Source organism: Varroa jacobsoni, unplaced genomic scaffold (assembly GCF_002532875.2).
Source record: "Varroa jacobsoni isolate VJ856 unplaced genomic scaffold, vjacob_1.0 scaffold_1300, whole genome shotgun sequence".
NCBI lineage: Eukaryota > Metazoa > Arthropoda > Arachnida > Mesostigmata > Varroidae > Varroa > Varroa jacobsoni.
In genome coordinates this window covers 1-20,021 of record NW_019214202.1, presented here as the reverse complement: position 1 = coordinate 20,021, position 20,021 = coordinate 1, and the positions used below count along the sequence as shown (strand labels likewise).

The following is a 20,021-nucleotide window of genomic DNA, read 5'->3' as shown; positions in this document are numbered from 1 at the left end:
ATATATACACCGTTAATGTAGTTGATGTATCGAAGAGTCATCGACGGGCGAAGCGGCAGATGTCGAACTTTCTAAACCCATAATGTGTTTATCGTTTAGATTTAAGTCTTTGTGTAACGACGACTTGATGATAACTAAATAATGTAAAGCAGTTTTGGTTAGAAGCCACGCATAGCGTCCAGCTAATTAATAGGCGAAATGTAACTCAGACAAGAGTTGAAAGAATTGGAAGTGGCGTGTACGAGCTTATGGTGGGATGTACACTCTGTGGCTAGGGCGCCATCTTTATAATGTACTTCGCTGTTTGTAAGGGTTTAAGACTATCCGCTACCTAACGCTACCATCAGCAGACACTCATTCAATCTCTACTAGCATTATCTACCATAATTTATAAAAAATATATTAATAATTCGAAAAGGCGAGTGAAATATTGAGACGTTCTTTAAATACTGATTATTATTATTATTACTGAAGAGAAATTCACTGAACGAGCTCTCATCAAATTGTTGGAGACAAAGCTACACTTGCTTAAACATTGCAATGCTGGCAACCATAAAATTGGTGCTATGCTCATGGGACTCTTGCCCCACCCCCCCTTGACCCTCACCCCGGGGGACTGCAGAACGATGGAAAGACCGGACTTCGCGCAGAGACACAGATCTATGATGACGCTTTGAGCAGTTATGAACAGAAGTCTGAAGAACTGTGTACAACGAGCGGACTGATATTAAAAAAAAAACTCCCTTAACAAGATTAAGCAAACACTACGAACTGATAGTATAGTAAACAACAAAACATAGCGGGTTTCTAATAAACGAGACTACCAAGAGGTCGAAACTGATGACAAAGCACCAAATGAATCTAAATCACAATTAATTTAAATAAATAGTTCTCGTTACGGGCATTATTGTTCGTCAGTCCTAGGATTCCCTTCTGCGCCTGTATTGAGACAAACTAAAAAAAAAGAGATCAATCATTTAGAGCAGAGAAAGGAGCACACTTAATGAGGCGGTGTTATTACAACAAGAAGTAGCCAATGTTCTTTCCAGCCAATCTTGAGTAAAAGGACGTCTAATAGCAGTATCTAACCGATGGCATAGTCATGACACGCCCTTCAGCAGCTTGTTAAGTACTCAAGAAAGCGCCGCGAACAAACTCAGAGACGTACCCGCACATGAAAGAATCGTTCCGAATCATTAAACCCAAGGGGAACTATCATCCTGGCATAAGCCATACAGTGTCGGCATAGGCATAAAGCGCGTGTCCAAGCAATAACGTCGATAACATGGTGTTTTCTTCTTAGTGCAGAATTCGTACTCGACCCGGCTAGACGGTAGAACGCTACAAACAGCAAAAGGTATCAATACATCCACCAGTAGGAGGAGAATGTTTGCTGAGAAGTATTGCACAACGGAATGTACTTCTTTTTTGTTACCACGTCGTTGCTCGTTGATGACACCGAACAGCCTAAATTCATTTATTTCGTTTGCCGTTTCCACCATATAATGTTGCTATACATAGAACGAAACAAGGATCAACATATATCTATCTATAACCGTGTTCTTCACGGGACAGCCATAGTAATCCGTTAACTAATCTATCTGACATAAACACCATCTATTAAGCATTCACAAAAGTGGCGTTAGTCATAATATTATTTATGATGGAAAACAGGCGTTACTATTTCTACGAAAGTATTTGAAGCATATAATTATAATATCTCTGAATTGCTGTTATTCTACAATACTAATGATCCGATATTCAAAACAAAGTTAAAAGCTTTCATCATGTAAGACTGCCACGATCCAGAAAGATATCGTTGTGGAGGTGCAAGTGTGTGCCATCATCGGCGAATGACCTATACGGTCGTGTATATCCCACCGGTCATATAGGCCTGCTAATCATGTATTTAGGTTTTTTTTCCCGTTATAAGAGAGTACACAACATCTGTCCACATCCTGTATAATCAACCAGAATGAGGTGAAAATGAAACTTCGTTACAAGTTGGAGTTGCCTGGGACGGAGGCGTGCTTACAGCGCCCGTTCCTTGAAAGCTTTAACGACAAAATCGACAACGCATAGTTGACTCTTTGTTACACGCAGTCTCTCTGCCTGGAAGGAGCCCTTCGTGTCTCGTTTGTTAGCCATTCGGCACTTCCGTTTTGTTTTCCTTCCAGATCGACCACCGCACACAATGATCTTAGTGTTTTTATTCATCGCCTAGTAGATTCTATTATAAAGCGTTTGAATGTGTGCCTAGCGTGTGTTTGTCTGCCTATATAATGAGCTAGTGAATTAAAACAGGCAACGGTTTCCGCTATCATTAGTGTAACGTGTTGCCAGCTTACAGATTTTTTGACAGCCCTGGGTAGTCAGGGCACAAAACTCGCTATGTGTCATCTATTCATATATGGAAATTGGCAACCGGAAATCGTTACTGGGAAAAGAGCTACTCCGTTTCGTCAAAAATCTAACCCACGAGTTTATGGATTCGATAGTCGAAAATTTGGTATCTGTCTGGGATCCTTACCGATCGTGATCTGCCAGCAATATCGAAGTCGCTGCGCGAAGTACCCGCAACACTTCTACTCGGCATTCTTGTGTGTGGATATCCATCGGAATCAGAAATCACATCATGAACGTCATCCGACGACGCTGCTTGCGTAATGTTGTAACTTCTACATTTGAAATCGGCTTCTGAATGTATCCGAATTATTGACAACATGACAGTTAACGCAAGTTTCAATTCAAGTGAATTGTCCATTTTTCACTGCAATAAAATATATGTATTTGCTCAAAGGGGGTGACCAAATTACTATTTAATACAACACAATTCGTAATAAAAATGACTACCATCTTCGCTGGATGGTAATTTGTGCATCATTATGGTCATAAAGCCATTCACAATATCTTTCTATTCTTACAAATAAGACGCTCTCCATCATCGATCGTCGGTCCACCCACTATGTATAACCTCTATATACGGTATCTACGTTTCACTACATCATCTTCATTTTTTTTTCTATCAAATTTCTATACCGGTAACCTTATTACCACAGAACATACACAAACAATCCCCCTGAATTATGCGAACGGGTATCGCCTACGCATAAAAATCATCGGTATAAATATGGCTGTTACACATGTCACCAAAGCACCTCGTGAGGTTCGTTTTTTCCGGTAGCCCTACAAAGTCAGATCGCAACGGCCGAACAGGGGGTACGGGGACGGACCTCCCATCTTCGGCCTTTGCGGGAAAGAAAACTTGCCGCAATAGGCCACATAGACACTACTAAAGACAGTAGCACAAACACTTCGGAGAATAGAAACTACGTAATGTTTGTTTGAGTTACGCGGTGGCCATTGTGTAACAGTCTAGCTTCATTCGCATTCGCATTCTAACACATACTAGGCTAGTGGCTGTACGTAGCATTCAAGTTATGCCGTTTTGGAATTTATTTTTTACTTTCTCTTTCGGTTGACGTTCGTTTCGCTTTCCGTTTCAGGCAAACGAACTTAATAGTAGCACTGAACGCCTTATCGTTTCCTTTCGTTTTATTTTGCCGATCTTGTTTTTGTTTCTACTGCACATCATCGCGACAGCTTAACTCTTACTGTCCTGCCTCGTCGGCCCCGTCCCGGCTTCCTCTACGCCGTCGGTGAAGATTGCGCACCTGCTCCTGTTTGCGAGCTCGCAGAACTACGTCTTCGAGAGTTTCTGCTGCCTCGTACTTCCCTTGCTTCCGGTAGATAGCGCCGAGATTTTTGAGCGTAGTGGCCACCGTAGCGTTATCAACCGTCGTGCGGTACTGGGGCGTTTGGGACAGGTTCGAATCGATTGGAGCTCCTGGAGCGCTAGCGGTGCCGCCGGTCATATGCTTGTTCAGTTCGCGCTCCTCGGCCAGCTGCCAGATCGGCTTGTTGTTGGTGTCCATTGGACCGAACTGACGTTCGTGAGCCCGCGTTAACACCTAGAAGAGCAATAACAAACAGAACGATACACGCAGCGTTACCGGAAATGATTCGTTCACTAAAAGTCTCCTCGTGTTCTGCTCGAAGGGCTAGAAAAAACGGTCTAAGTACGCGGGCAAACTAATGAGAGAGAGACTAAGGTTACTTTTGGTTATTGTGGAATAGACCAGCTTCTAAAATGACTAAACCGGCGATAATTATAAGTAGCAAAGTGAATATATCTTAAGATATCAAAAACGGGTGACATCACTATTTTTTTTGGTAATCTTTTTATTATCACATTTGCTAGCCTAAAAATAACATCCCCGAACGGGAGTTTCATTGCTTTGCTTCTTATATTTTGCTTAGCTCACAACTGATACTATGAACGCTTGAAACAGGCAAATTCTGTCTCTTATTGTGGCAATGCGTTTATTCTGTATGTCTTATTTACTCTAAGCAAAGGTGATGACATACAGTAGTAATAGATTCAAATAAACAGTAATACATCATAAGCATATCTATATCTAAAGTATGCCTATATATATATACAAACATGAGTATGGATGAATGAAATGCACTATACAAACACACAAAGTATTTTAAATTCATCCATGCACATGCTTGTAGCCTGCATGAAGGTCACCGTACGTGAAACTACTAGGAACCAGTAAAAATTCTGGTGTTCGACGCTTTCTTTCGTTTGAGCACTAGAATATGTTTCATGCTGTTAAAATCCTTTTTTTTTTTTTTTTGCATTCTGACGTTCGAAATCAATAAATGCATATTGTGCAAAGCGAGTGCGTGTATATATGAGTGCAAGACTGTAACAAGGTAGCAAGTATAGCCCCTTTGTAAGGTCATTATTTACTGAAAACGAAGATCAGAAAATAGCCCCCCTAACAGATTGAAGTTTATCATTATTTTCCGTGCGTGCCAAGCTAATCGTGTGAAATGAAATAATCGCAAATAAACACACAAAATAGATTTTGTTTGCTTAGAACAAAGTAAAACAATTTATTTTCTAATATGTCGCTACAAGTGAGTTGTCATTTTTTCTAGTATTGCTAGTCGCCCGTATTGCAACGATATACTAACCTACATTGCACAAGTTTGTTTGTCCAATAAGTTCAACGTCATCATTGAGGCTAGTAAAGTAAAGTATTCCAATGTTTGCCGTTATCAACAATTATTTACTGTGAATTAGCTTGTTGCGCAATTCTACATGAAATCTAATAGCCATAAATACATAAAATTGTGCTTCGGACTTTGTATACGAAAAGGGAGGGTGGAAAGCGTGACATCTTCAAGAGTTTTTAGCAGAAAAAGATGCCGAATCAATGTAAACAATCATTTGTCAAACAACAAGCTACTATATTTGACTACGACAAAATTGTTTGTCGTAGTCAAATATGGTGAGCTCGGACAACAGGTGTGAGACTATGATCAATATAAACGTGCTTGTGTGTATAAAACTATAGTGTCTACATCCATAAGCCAGCCTTTTAAACATTACACAAATGGACACCACGCACCATGACGTCTTAGATATATATACAGTCATAAAGTATTTGGCCAAAGGAACGTTGCCAAGCTCCATGGCACTCAACTTCTTTTTTCTACACTTGGTGGTCATAGTACACCAAATGGGAGTTCACAAATCTCCAGGACCATACGTTGAAGTAACGCTTTTTTGTTTACACGGGAGAATGACCCAGAAACGCTTGCTTATTTGTTTACTGCACCTGTATACGTCTGAACAGAGTGTTCGAAAAGGCGGGAACAAAAGTGAGTCCGCTTTCTACAGGAGCCACTTAGTTCTTAAACGGTCGGTCCAATGTCGAATGTCTAAAACAAATAGAAAGAGGTGGAAGAAATAAGCAGATCTACTCGTCGACAAGTTCGACTAGTCTTCTGTTGTGTATTGCCTGCTTTTTGTACAATTGGAGTAACGTTCAGAGCGCTATATTGTTCCATAGTATCGGTTCACGATGTGCGGGTGGGCCAAAAGAAGGGAGCAGAATGGAGGGGAAAAAGAGAGAAAACAGGCCTTCTTGAAAGGCTCGCGCACCTTTAATGGCTGATAGAGTAGACTAGCAGTACGAATAGTGATCTAATCGAGACTTGGGCTGACCTGTTTGTAGAGTATTTCCGCTTCCTTGTATTTGCCTTGTTTGAGGTAGGCAGATGCTAGGTTGTTCTTTGTTTTGGCCACGTTCGGATCGTCTGCTCCTAGCGCTTTCTCGTAAATATGGAGAGCACGCTGGTAGTACCTGAGGGTCAAAATATGAGAAAAAAAGTACTGACAGTGAATAATATGTTCGGCGAACGTTGATGATACTTGACGGAGGATGTAGAGTACAAATAGAGCAAATGATATGTGTGCAGAAAACACAGACTAGAAGTCAGTCACATCACTGGAAATTAGAACACCATCTAGTCGAAGAAAAATCGGACATCATCTTAGCATATTTTTTTATTTTACTTTACCTTTCCACTTCGTCATATTTCGACTGATTCTGACAAAGAAGAGCCAAGTTATTTAATTGCTTGGCAACGTCCGGATGTTCTCTACCCAGAACTCGTTCTCGGATCTCAAGAGCCCGAACACACAGCGGCTCGGCGTCACGGTACTTGCCGCGTTTTCCGTATAGAACAGCTAAATTGTTAAGAGTCGCCGCCACTGCCGGATGATTTTCTCCGAGGGTCTTTTCGCGAATTTCTAACGCGTCGTTGAGGAGATTCGCCGCATCCTGAAAAGACGCGTTAAAAAGGAACAGCCAATAAGGTTATAATGAAGATATAAAATCATCCTCTACCTGACAAAGATCTGTCGAGACAAAACAATACGCGTTCGGAGATCATCTGGAATGAGTCGGCGTCGAGGTGTCCGATTTGCACATGAGAAAAACAACCATTGACAGGATTGTGTGGGTCGAATTAAGCAAGGCGTGAAAATTTATTACCGCCTTAGCTCATACCTTGTACTTATTCTGATCACGATACACAAGGGCCAGAATATTGAGCATTGTGGCAACATCGGGGTGATTATGCCCAGATGTTTTCTCCAGGTCCTCGAGAGCCTGCTTGCAGAGCGGGACCGCCACCTCGTACCTGCATAGTTGTACAATCAGTAACAGTCGAATAGGCGTTATAATGCTGTAAGAAATGCAAAAACTTACCTATTACGGTCGAAAAAATGAATAGTTAAAACGGAATCGCCTTCAGCAAATTGACCATTTACCAACTTTTTGATTCGCATCAAGATAGCACTTATAATAGTCAATAATAATAACTGCGGTGATGATGATGAACTTGCCTGCCTTGCGAAGCATACTGTATGACGAGGTTGTGGAGGGTTTTAAGGCGGGCGGGAATCTCGTAGCCCGTGATCTGTTGCTGATTTTGTTGAGGATCCTGTGACAAAGCCCAAATGTTATAAGTGAGGACCATCAGAACGCTAACAGTCTGCAGTTACAAGTACTTTTAACCACTTATAAGTGACCTCCATTGTCCCGCCCACTAACGTCTATTAATATTGCATCTAACTGTCCTGCTTTCTTAAGAGGCAGCCCTCATATAAAGAGGCGATCAAAAACGTTTTCCCACCCTTTCTGTTTCTAATCTTATATCAGAAAAGGAGTCAGAGGGACTCGGGGCAGCTAACAAGGAAACTCATGACATAAATAGTGCAGCTAAGTAAATAAAACATGTTGCCTACTTGTGTTTCATCATCCTCGGGGAATCCGAGATCAACATCGGAAACGCTCTTAGTCATCCCACCGCCGGCAATCGGCGTCGCCATCGATTCTCTACTATCTCGACCTTGTCCACTAGCGCCATCAGCAGGCACTCCTACAAGGGAAACGGCCATCATATCACCGTCTTTTGAGTCTACATCGTATTTCCGTAGTGAATTCATGAACTCGAGATGCTTCTTGTCCTCCTCAAGCTGTGCCACCACTTGTTCAGAACTTTGCAATTTCTGCTGTGTGTTAGCCAGTTCGTCACGAAGCCATGCATTCTCCTGGCACAGTCGACGTACCTGAGCTCTCAGTTTTTGCTTTTCTGCTTCGACCTGCTGTATGTGCGCTGCTAGGGCCATTATGACCTGGGCTTCTCCCAGACCCAACTCCAACGATTCCAAATTTCGACGGAGGAAGGCCATCTATAATAAAAGATCAAATAATAAACGTTATGTTTTTTCATCGTTGACGAAGTCCATATATCTTCAAAGAGATGGTACACAGGCACATTCAAGATAGTGTTGAATTTGTGTGTTTTTAAACGAGTCAATTTACCATCAAGTTCGGCTAATGCCCACCTCCATTAATCTGTGTGGTATATTGTTTTTAATAAGTCGCTCTTACCTAGTTAATTTAGAATTTCCACTGGATAAGTTAAGCTAGGCTGGCGTTGCTCGCGTTCATAGCAAGGCGTACCTTAACATTTCATAGCTTTATCCACCTTATATCTTACCGCGTGGTAAATATAAATTTATGTAACCTTACAGCTGCTATGTTAAGTAATGGTAACGTTAACATGTCTAACAAACGTTACCTTTTCGCCAATGACACTGTTGCTCGCGTCGTGAACAGTTGCCAGTCCATCGAGGATTGAATCATGTTCATTTTTAAGCTGTTCTAAACCCTGAAATGCAATATATAAGGTAAAGGTCGTCGTTTATGACTTATTCATTTCAGTGCCGTACCAAGCAGACATGCTTTTTCCATCTTTCTGCTTCAACTGTAGCCAAAACTGCCATGTGAGATCTGTGACTACGAATACTTCGCTAGAGTAAAATTGAATATCGAGTTCAGTTCGATAGTTTGTTTGGGTTTCTGTCTTCGTAGAGCTATTTGAATTCGATTAATCCTTTAGCATACACTTGAAGAAATAACGTTAGTCGAAAGAAATGCCTGCTGTAGTTTTTGACCAGCTGTTCGAAGTCATCATAGATATACTTCTTTACTTTGACTTGCGTTTAGTAATTGGCTAACCTCAAACAAAAAAAATAAGTATGCTAAGTTGGTTCATTTGAAGCTTGTCAGCGTGTCAGTCTAAATCACGAGGAAGCTATACCTGGATAACAGTCTTTGTATTGGCAATGATCTCGTCCTGGTTCATGGCAGTCATCTTGCCTATATCTTCTATCTTTCGCAGGCGATATGCTCGGAGTGTCTCCGAAAATACCATCAAAGATGGCGAAGTTAGTCTGGACTTGTTTTTTTTAGTTGGAGTCGCTATAAAGCGACGCCGAGTTTATCGCTAACGTCCTCCCCTACTTAGGGGAGGCCGGACAAGCAGTGGCCTGGAACGTTTTGCAGCCCTGTAACAACAACACAAAAGCAGTACAATGACTAACAGGTGACAGTTGCATTATATATATAAACTTTGTTTCATCGTCTAATTATTATGCCGCCACATCGATGCTAGGCGCTGCATTCTTTTGGACAATATTAACAGCTCCTTTAATTATTCCCGAACATTATCCATCCTATTACTCATAGTGTCTTGTACTCATATTCGGTATAGTATAGTGGCGTTGACGTTTCCATTATAATCTGTTACTCGGTATCATACATATGAATTTTTAAACCTAATGGATATATGATTACGAGCAACCACTTAATCGATCGGCATGCACCATTTTCTGCGACTTCTCACATCTTAGACACTTTGGACATATTATCTATTTAATTTCAAAATTGCTAAGTTATCTTGCTAGTTCATTGTTAAGTATATTTACAGTACGTTAATCAGATATAAAGCGAGAACTCGAATGAATCGCTCAGCGGCAATGAGGCCATCTGTGGCCCTGGCAGCCTAACATAACCACACCATAAAAGGAATCTTCAGAAAGCTTAAACTCAATCACTAGCTTCTGTAAAGTACACAAGAAATAAGAAACAAACCCAACATTTGTATGAATGGAAACAATATTCGTTTTTCTTTTTATAGTAAAAAACAAGCACTTCTAACACTCTAAAGGTTAGACACAAACATGTTTTATATTAAGCAGCCTGAAACAAATTTTTCCTTTACGGCACGACATCTTTAGGTTGTTAAATGCAAAAAGCCTTTGTTGTTGCGGTTTGTCTGCATCGAGCAGGTGCTTGTTAAGGTCGGTTATCATCAGAGACATATTTCTATAATAATGTTTTCAGAAGACTACTGCATGGTTGCCTGATAATGGCTTTGCTACATGCGTATCTATGTTCTCACTGCTAAAATTTCTCAAAAATATCGCAATTCATATCACTCTATATATTCTAAGTAATTTTTGTCCTAGTAAGAGTCATGACCTATCTCCAAAACATCTGTTTTTTTTTTACTAAAGAGACAACCAAGAGGACGAATGGATTAACTATAGTTATAGTGATCTGTTAACAAGCGTCTCTGATCGAACGAAAACCCTTGTAATATGTAAATGTGAATATGTAAAAAATAACATTGTTGACACAATATGCATCGCCGACTTGAACGACTCGCCATAATTCCTGTGGAGACGGGATGTCTTTGCACAGTTCTTTTATATAGGACGATTTAACATTGTCGCTATCTCTTGAGAGGCTACTGTGTTTCTCAGTATACTTAACATTTGTATGTTAGGAAATAAAACATGAAATTGGTCATTTTTGTTAATTAAAACGCATAGAGAAGCCTTTTCACCCGCGTACCACTTTAACATACGATGCAGCTCCTGGCTAACCCATCGATGTAAATGTGGGTTTTTTTATTTATCTCCCTATATTTATTTCTCGAACTTTCAAAAATATGTTTATTTAGTTTCCAAGAGAAAAGATATAACGTGTGTTGTCGCTATTCACCTATCTATAGCAAAGATGAAATCGTATAGTATTTGGAAATGGGATATGGCGTGGTTTGTTTTACCCTCTCTAATGGTTCATAAAAAATAAATAAATCGAATGCAAAATTACCTCAAATGCGAAATAGCACATCAGTGGTCATAGGCTGTCAGTATCTTTCCAGTAGAGATACATACAGACTGGCTAGGATTGCAGAACAACATATTTTTTAACTTTGCGACCACATGATTTGCTTACCATATTTGTGCAAAGCTACCATTCTTAGAGTTTGCAGTCGAGTTTCAAAGCTTACCCTGTAAAATAATTTTTGCAAGCCCACTTTAGCCCAATAGCTATTTGATTGTTATTTCCAGAAATCATCGTGATTTATCTCATCCATATTTCGCTCAAACATGACTAGATTTTAGCGTTGTTGTTCATTGAACTACATTGGATTTTCTACCTTTGCAACAGTACTCAGATTTTCAACTCATTCGTTTAGTCGTCGGAACGCAGACACGCATTTAAAGTTGTGTTTCAAGGCCATACGTGTCTTTTTGCATCGGCTTCCTTCTGACACCATTTTTCACTTGATCTACACTGATAAATTAGAATATTGTCTTGCTAGTGCTTTCTTGAAATAACGAAACATTTTGCTATACATACTTCCCATGATTGCGGACCACATATGTTACGTCGTCATTATACATCTGCCATTACGTGCCCAATCGACAAAACTGTGGGCACAAACAACCGGAATGCGCTTATCAGTTTTCTTGCTCAGCTTGTCCAACACGTGCTGCGCCAGCTTCCCCTGCATTCATCGTATGAACAGTCTTCATCCATCATCTTCTCGCACACACATATGTATATATATCTTTTTTCAATTCTACCTGTTTCTAAAAACGCCGCCACCATGTTTTTTATTTACATACTGCGTTCTTTCTTCTGCCCGCATTTCTAACCTCTTCTTTGGCACCGCTAAAACTACATTTGCTTATCCTTGGCTGCCTTTTTATCTACAATCACAACGACCAATACAACTCTTCATATTACTGATCTTTTTCGCTACCAAAGCATCGGTTCCTTCTCTGTGGCTTGCCTGAAGCTGAATCGATAGCAAACCAACGTCGACTACTTCGCTCGTAGATTCGTCCGCTACGAGAAGCAGATGAACCGTTCTGAAACAGCACCAGAAACTGTTCCCGCTGAAGTCGGCCATGTTACAATGTTATGTACATAGATTTGACGCCGTGCTTGCCGTAACTCGCGAGTAGCAATTCAAATGGCTCGGTTGTCCAGGTCCCATAGATAACCGCCCACGGCAGCCACGACGGACAACTTCGCCAACGACTACACAAAACCAACAGCGGCAGCAACAGCAGCAGGAGTCATGGAGACGCCGTCAACTACGCTTTATCAATGATGCCCGTTCACGACGATGTTCACGTTGCTTTAGTAAGCCTCCCAGCAACCCGTGTGTCTGCCGCCAGTATTTTACTAGCCGCTGGTACCCGGCTGAAGTCTAGCAGAGGCGAGCCGATGTAGCAGCTAAGGAAGAGCCGGTTCGCTCGAACGCCGACATGTAGCATTTGTCGTTTCGTGTTTAACTGTGAAGAAAACAATGCGCATCTGAACTGCCAGCAAAAAGTGGTGCTCACGCCACAGACACTGGCGAGAACAGGAGAAGTAAATAAGCTAACTAGCAGAATGGTTAGCTTACCGATTTACCGCTCGTGATCTGATAACTTCTGTCTGTCTAATAGCTAGGCATTATCACACCATAAGCATATACCAGTATGATTCTTGTTGAGGTTGCTGCGGCTGACTAGTAAATGGCGTCGTAATAAATACTATATAGTAAACGCCGACTGTCTCGTCATCGTGTCTCGTTCAACTCAAACAATGAAAAAAACAAAAGGGAATTTTAAGCACAAGATTATCACTCGCGTGCGTATGCCCGTAAGCAGTCAGCTGGAGATGTTGTATCGCAATATATATTACTAACATGTGCGTATCGTTGCAGTAGTTATTGCTGAAGGCGTTCTGAGTAATAATAATTAATAATTAACCACAGCGTTTTTGTAGCGCTGGCGCAAATCGTTAACCGCAGGGCATGTCCTGCGAAAGAAATCGATATATTCACGTATGTATGTATAGATATTTCTTCCTTGCTACTTTACGGCCAAATGTATACTATATAGCTCGACTAGACTAATTGGACTCAAAATGATGATAGCTTTTGAAGCCAATTGCGATACGTCGTTGGAATGGTTACCGGTTGAGAAAGCAGTAGCTTGTTTACGAAAAGTAAGTTTTAATCAACAATGGCAAGTTACTATAATAACGATCGATTTCATGACAACCCATAGTCAAATATCAGCACTTAACCAATCTTGAGACCATTCAAACTAATACGAAACTTGGTTTGGCGATTCGAAAGTGCATCAGTATACCACTTCACTTGCTTTTCCAGTCTAACGATTGTTGGCCTATAAGGTAGAAAACTAGAAACAATGTTAACCTGCCAGTTATATTCTAATAAGGTACTCTTTCGTCAAGTAACACAGCGTCACGTTATCATTTATGTGGGTAGCGCAGTGATACAAAAAGCAAATAGTACCTACTATACTTCTGGCACGATTCTAGGACGGCTGAAACTCGTATCATACCAAGTACGAATCGTCTGATTTTCTTTCCATGTGTAGCACGCACAGTCAGTCGTCTCAGTCATAGCCCAATTCTATTCGACGTGACGGTTATCAGTCAAAGCTATTTATGATAAAATTAGTGTTAAACGAGTAAACCGTCGGCTATAACGAGCGCAAATCATGAGGCTTAAGTTTGTTTCTCATAATAGCCTGGTTATTAACTGCATCGGCAAATGACGGTCGCTGACGTCTTCACAAGCACACTCTCAACCGGTAGACATAACTACCATGGACCATCAATGCCTTGATGGCATGTGCGCCATCGCCGTTTTCCTGACGACCGTAACAGCTGACCGGCTGGGCCAGCTGTCGCTATGTTCCTTTGTGATAGGCACAGTTCAATATGTTAGCAATTGACAGACAGGCATACATATTTGGGCATAATTCAAATGTACAGCTCAGATTCTCTTTATTTACCACGTACACAGTGCGTTGTCGTATTGAGCTGGCTGCAATTTTCTAAGACACTTATGTTGTTGTATATTGCCTAAATACACTTAAGGATCTTCTTCTCAAAGCTTCTCAAAATCATTAAACCCTTGATGAAATTGTAGTCGTTTTATAAAAGGAAATAAATTGCGTCGCGTTTATTTTTTATACTCTACGAATCACGCACAGCCAGAACATTTCCAAACCAATACTGACATACTGCTCTATTGCAGTGGGTAAAATACGCTGCAACTTCCAATTTATTCCTTTCACCCCATCTAAGAGGATGAAGAACTGTGTTTCTGATGGAAACGATCAGGTTCACTCTTAAATGCGACGCGTGTTTTATTTACTAATGACGAATTCTGTCATGTCCCCATCCTCTTTAAAGGCAGACATGCATACAATCTTCATTTCCTTTCTGAGTGCCCCTCTAAGCATACGTAATGGAACACCTAAGATCGATGCTGAATCAATTTTGGTCAAGCAGAGCCCGATAAATTTCTTTCTGCCTTTTGCCGAATCGCCTTTTCTCTGTGTTCTAGATAGTGTTAATACGGCGCGTTGCTCTTCGCAGGCCGTTTACAGCTCCATCGAGCTGCCGGCATTTTGACCAATAACATTTCATTCTCACAGAGACAGCCGTTGGTGGTATGAGCGATGATTACGACGAGATGACAAGCAGCATTTTGCACTGTGCTACATCCAGTCAACATTCTGGCAGATAGAGGGGCAAACACTCGCCAGTCCGCTGTTCGCTCGCTTGCTGTGGACAGCATAGATGTGTCGACGATCTCATGTCTCCATGGATTCAAAAGCTCATAAATGAAATCAACGGGAAGTGTACGCAGCACATTTATTTCGCATAAATTGAAATATTACTATCAATCAAAGCCTGTAACCTATGCCATCAATCTTTCAACCATTCACTTCGATACACAGATCAGAGCCGATAGGATTACTTTGAGCATTACAACGTCAAAATATCATAATTCAAATGTGGCTGAGCTTATGATTGGTCCACGATGTCCGTTTGAATAAGGCCCTTAGTTCTAGGGAAAAGCAGAAAGCAATTACAAACCGTGTGATCTATTTAGTTATGCATCGAACTGATCATGGTTTTGGTTCCATTGTTATTCCAAGCTAAAAGTTTTTACCTGCTGCTAGCTTTGAATGCCTTCGTTAACGTTCGCTGATGAGTCTGTTCCAGTTGCAACTTGTGTATCCTGTCTCTCTCAACGCACACAAATAGACACAATCTTCGTCGTATTTGTTCGTGTTCAACTCTCGTTGCTACACTTGTACGTTCATACCCCGCAATGGCCAGCAGTCAGTTGCATAGAGCTCTCTCACACTTTCTCACTGTCTCGCTCTCTTTTTTCTATGCTGATATAGCCTGACTTGGAATCAACCAGCCGCCTCTGGATAGTAGCAAACGTATTCGTCGGCTCCGACCCGTACGTCAACATTACGTGTACCAATGACTACGTATGATCATAGCAGCACACCAATAACAACGAGGACCCACGGTGGCGGCTGGCAATGATGCTGTTGCAGTCAACCTACCAGCAGGAATAGGTTGTCTTCAGGCACAGGCTGGGTGGCTCATAGCGGCACTACAGCACTAGCCAAGTCACTTTCTTGAACCTACTCTGTCTTTTACTTTTTGTCTTCCGCTAAGCTGCAGTGTCACCGGCGTAAAAAAATACCGCACCACAATACTGTAAGTATCGATCGGCAGCACTAGCAGCAGCACTATAACGACTACTAACGCAGCTAGTTCGCAGTATTGCCTTGTGTACGTCTGGAAAACGGACGGACGACTGGACAGACAATTGCTAACTCTCTGGCTAAACAACACAACACGAGCTAACTCACCCAAACAGCAGCGACAACGGCCGTAAGAAACGGCCAGATTCTCCTATTTGTTATCGCTTCGGCTGCTGTTCGAGCGAACCGAGCGAAGGGCGACACCGCCACCAGTGGAACTCAATAGCCACCACTCGACCCAGTCGTTAGCACTGTCACCAGCACTGCTGCTATTATGACTAACAGCAGCGGACTGATGGCAGCAGCAGCTGACAGTGGGTGGAGTATGCGGCCATATTGTGGCTCACGTCACGCTCTCCCTTCAGCAGCACCACACAGCTACAAACCGACCGTCGCCAAACGGCCAGTAGGACAGTTAGAGTGAGTGACCAACGACGTAACTGCCTGCTGCTGCGGTTGTTGTTGCATCCGCTACCACTCAACGCTTACCGACTGACACAACGTCCCCTTTCCCGCTGACTGTCGTATTGGCAGCGGCCGCTGCTTCTAGCATCTACATAAACACGCATCACATACACAGACGACCAGGAAAAAACGTTGCGGTGAGAGGCGATGATAACCGATCATGGCGGTGGTGGCTTCGTTGGTCGCACGGCGCTGGCTGGCCGCTGCTTATTCCGGTGAATACAAACAGAACCATAACAGACAGACAGATCTCATCGTTCCCCGTAACCCTGTGTGTCTGCATTTAAAGCAGCGCGAACAGGAAAGTGAAGCGACTGGAGACAAGTGATTTTCGACACACATACAGGATAAGCCATAGTCAGTCATTTTCGATCACTGGCTGCTGTCCATCGTCGTCGTATGCGATTCCCTAATGACAAAAATCGCCGCCTCGGTAGTCGCAGCCTCGGATAAAAGATGATCTTGACGTAGTAGAAGAGGCGCTGGAAAGAAAACTGTTGCTCGTAACGAATCGCCCGGCCGTAATTCGACTTGCAAATCAACACAAGGCGTTCATTCGCCAGAGGAAGTTCGCTGAACGAATGGACCACGGGTATCAGTTGAGTTGTACAGATGATATAATTATAGAATGCTCTTTAAATACATTGGATTTGTATTTTTATTTGTTGCTTTTTACTAGAAAGCGATGAAATACTGCGAAATATTGGTGCATAAAATAGGGAGGGCGGTACATTAATCGAACGCGCACAGATAACATTTGCTGACAGGTTAATTCGGATGAAAAAGAACACATTGTACTTTGCCTACAGGGTTGATAGTGATATGACCAATATGGGAACTGTACGTGATTGTAACAGCGAATGAGTGTTTATTCTTATAATTGTTTTTTTAATCTTGATACATCTGATTATGATTATTCAGACCATTAATATTATTTACAACTATTCTGCTTTTAGCTGTTTTCATTTGACACCCCTGTCAATCATGTAATATCTCGGGACAGAAATAGAATGAACTGTAAAAATTAATATCGCGCGAGTGACTTGGAGCAAAAGAATTTACAAAAGAAAGAGCCTGCTGCATATATATAAGTAAGATAAGTGTAATCTTTTTTGGAGCTTTGCGAGACAATTTACATCTAATACATGTGAGTGCTCGAAATAAGAGGAAACCCGATGCTGTGGGCGGTAGGGAAGGGACGCTGTAAATAATTTTATGCGCTACTGACCCCAGGGACACATTTTTTCGAATTAAATAAATGCAGCGCCTAAAACTAAATGGTATACTTCTATCATAATCTTGTTAGATATACATTCTACTCGGTACTATATATACTGTAGTCATGCGCACCAACGAACGTACATTTAAGCGTTATGGTGTTAACTAATAAACAAAAAAATAATTAAAGATCATGAAAAGATTATTCATTCGATATGCAGTGATGCAATCCTGACTATTATCTGATTGAAGTATTACGTGCTAACGACTTCATTTTCCATTCTAGATGATTTTTTTGTTCATCTCGGTTATCGGAAACCTGGCCCAACTATCATAACATTGATTTAAATCTGGGTTCTTGAGACTGAAATTAATTTCTTCATTACCTAATAGTACGAGGGGTCAGCGGCTAGTAAGCCGTGAAAAAATCACACAGCACCAATAGAAGAATATCCAGAAAATGACACAGTAACGGATGAAACATCACAACTTTAACAGATATACAGTACAGATATACTATTTAAAGAGCGATATGCTGTCCATGTTTGCAGTATCAGACGATTTTTATTTATTTATATTTTTACAAAGTTATTCTATTACATCGAGCACGTCACATCGTCAGTAGACACGTACCACCGGCGTGTACATATTTTTGCTTTCACCGCATTTCCACGAGCCGAAACAGCCCCTTAAACACTCCAATACGACACCCGAAGAGTATAGATACTATTTTTCTTTTTTCATGATGTCTACCAAATATTTATATAATTGCCGTCTCTTATTTTTTTTTCCTTTTTACGTAACATAAATTGACCAAAAGACCAATGCATTTTTTCTACATAGTACTTCATATGCTAATTGCATAATTCCGCTTCGGCACAAATCATTTCCTTGTGTGCGTATTTTGGTTATCAATAATCTCTGTGCATTGGCCAGTTAGCCTAATCCACTTCGCGATATTAAATTTGTTTGGTCTCCTGAACTATTCAATGTAATTCATATAAATAATTAAGACAACAAGTGTCTTAATCCTACAAAAGCATCAGAAAAAAATTGGTCGACATATGGCGGCAAACACAAAAAACATGGGCATTGCAATGATAGCAATAATAATTATAACAATAATCTTAATAATAATGCACCCATGCATGTGCTTATTTTAGTCCTTTCTCTTTGAGTCCCACTCCGTTAATGACTCTTTTTTTATCATGATTTAGCTCCTCAAAATAACCTAGTTTTTATTATAAAGAAAAATCAATAAAATGATGATATAATATTAATCATAACCTGCTTATTCTGTCATAGAAATAAAACAAACTGTACGCGAGAAGTTCGTTCTCATGCTAAAGTTGAGTTGGGAAGTTAGCAGAACAAGCCAAGTAATTATTTTACGACGTCATCATTTGTTGGTAAGTGAATCAAGCAGAGTAACAAAAAAGAATAGACATGTTTTAGTTGTTATTTCATACCGCAATGACCTGTTTCTCAGTCAGCAGCAGCAGCAGGGAAATAAGAACAATAAAACATATTTTATAGAAAAATTGTAAGTTCAAAGGAACTAATCAGTTTTTTTTTTGACTCATGTAGAATCCGCTATTCAAATCTAACTTAGAGAGATCGCCTCTTTCCCAGTCTAGAAAGATATGCAAAAAAATGTTTGAATCCGTTTACGTTTTAAAAGTTAATAGAAGCCATTTTAAGAGACATACGTAAACGATAATTGCATTACGTTTAATAAGTATTCTAAGTAATCTAGTTTTTTTTTTAATTTAAACTGAATGTTTTTGATTTTAATATATTTTATCTTCACTATTATTCTATGCCTTCTCCATAGCATGTTTCTCCCTTTTATAATTTGTCTTGTTCTGCGTGTCGTAGGTTCTTCCAATATAAATAGTCGTGGTACCGAGATACGACAAAGCACTAGACATGAAAAATAAGAAATCGCTCTATTAAATGTACTTATAATACGGCAAAGCTAGAGCAATCTCTGTTATTGAAATTTCCTGCCAGTAGGACGTACACAGGAAAGTATATATAATAAGTAGAAGGGTAATAGCATTATTCGAACAAATCGACGGCTTCTGTATTGACGTTTACGAAAAAAAAGTGCTGTCTCATTAAAGGATTTTGTTATTATTTGACTCAAACGGCAGGTCCTGTATAGACAGGATAACTGTTAGATAATAAAATAGTTACTTAGATGCCGCTCCTACAGTAAATAAGCGATAGGTTGAAATTGATGAACGAATCCTATGTACACAGACATATTTACATACACGTTAGTACACCAGACAATTATACTCGCAAAGTGAATAAGAAATGGGCACCTTATATCTAAATGAACGATTGGTAAGTCATGTAACTGAATTCAACAATTATATTTTCACTTCTATCTCTCCTCTATCTACCACATGATCTTTGTAGTTCAAGTACTTGACACTTGTTGCTACCTACAGGCTTACTTTGTAAAGCACAGATAGCTGCAAAAGTAGACTTTTGTAGCGAGATACTATATTATGTTGATACGTCGCTAGCTCCTCAAGCTCCTACAACTCCCTGAGACCTCTAAAGAACTTGTTACACTGATTAGTTCTCTAACTCTCCCAAGTTATTCAGAAAATAGTTCCTTTAGAGGAGGAAATCCATGTGTTCTTCCTATATTACT

At 40.6% G+C, this 20,021-nt stretch overlaps 1 protein-coding gene across 3 annotated transcripts in view; it reads right to left on the bottom strand.

Moving 5' to 3' along the window:
• Klc (kinesin light chain) overlaps nucleotides 1-15,982 on the bottom strand; it is a gene marked incomplete in the record, with an annotated part of 18,419 nt that extends 2,437 nt beyond the window's left edge. The window contains 9 exon segments of one of the 3 annotated variants that reach the window (XM_022847619.2): nucleotides 1-3,971; nucleotides 6,086-6,224; nucleotides 6,442-6,704; nucleotides 6,933-7,065; nucleotides 7,271-7,368; nucleotides 7,673-8,119; nucleotides 8,512-8,601; nucleotides 9,034-9,280; nucleotides 15,058-15,982. In XM_022847619.2, the coding sequence (XP_022703354.1) occupies nucleotides 3,612-3,971; nucleotides 6,086-6,224; nucleotides 6,442-6,704; nucleotides 6,933-7,065; nucleotides 7,271-7,368; nucleotides 7,673-8,119; nucleotides 8,512-8,601; nucleotides 9,034-9,147 (1,644 nt within the window). 3 annotated transcript variants of the gene reach the window in all.
• Between the last annotated feature and the right edge of the window lie 4,039 nt (nucleotides 15,983-20,021).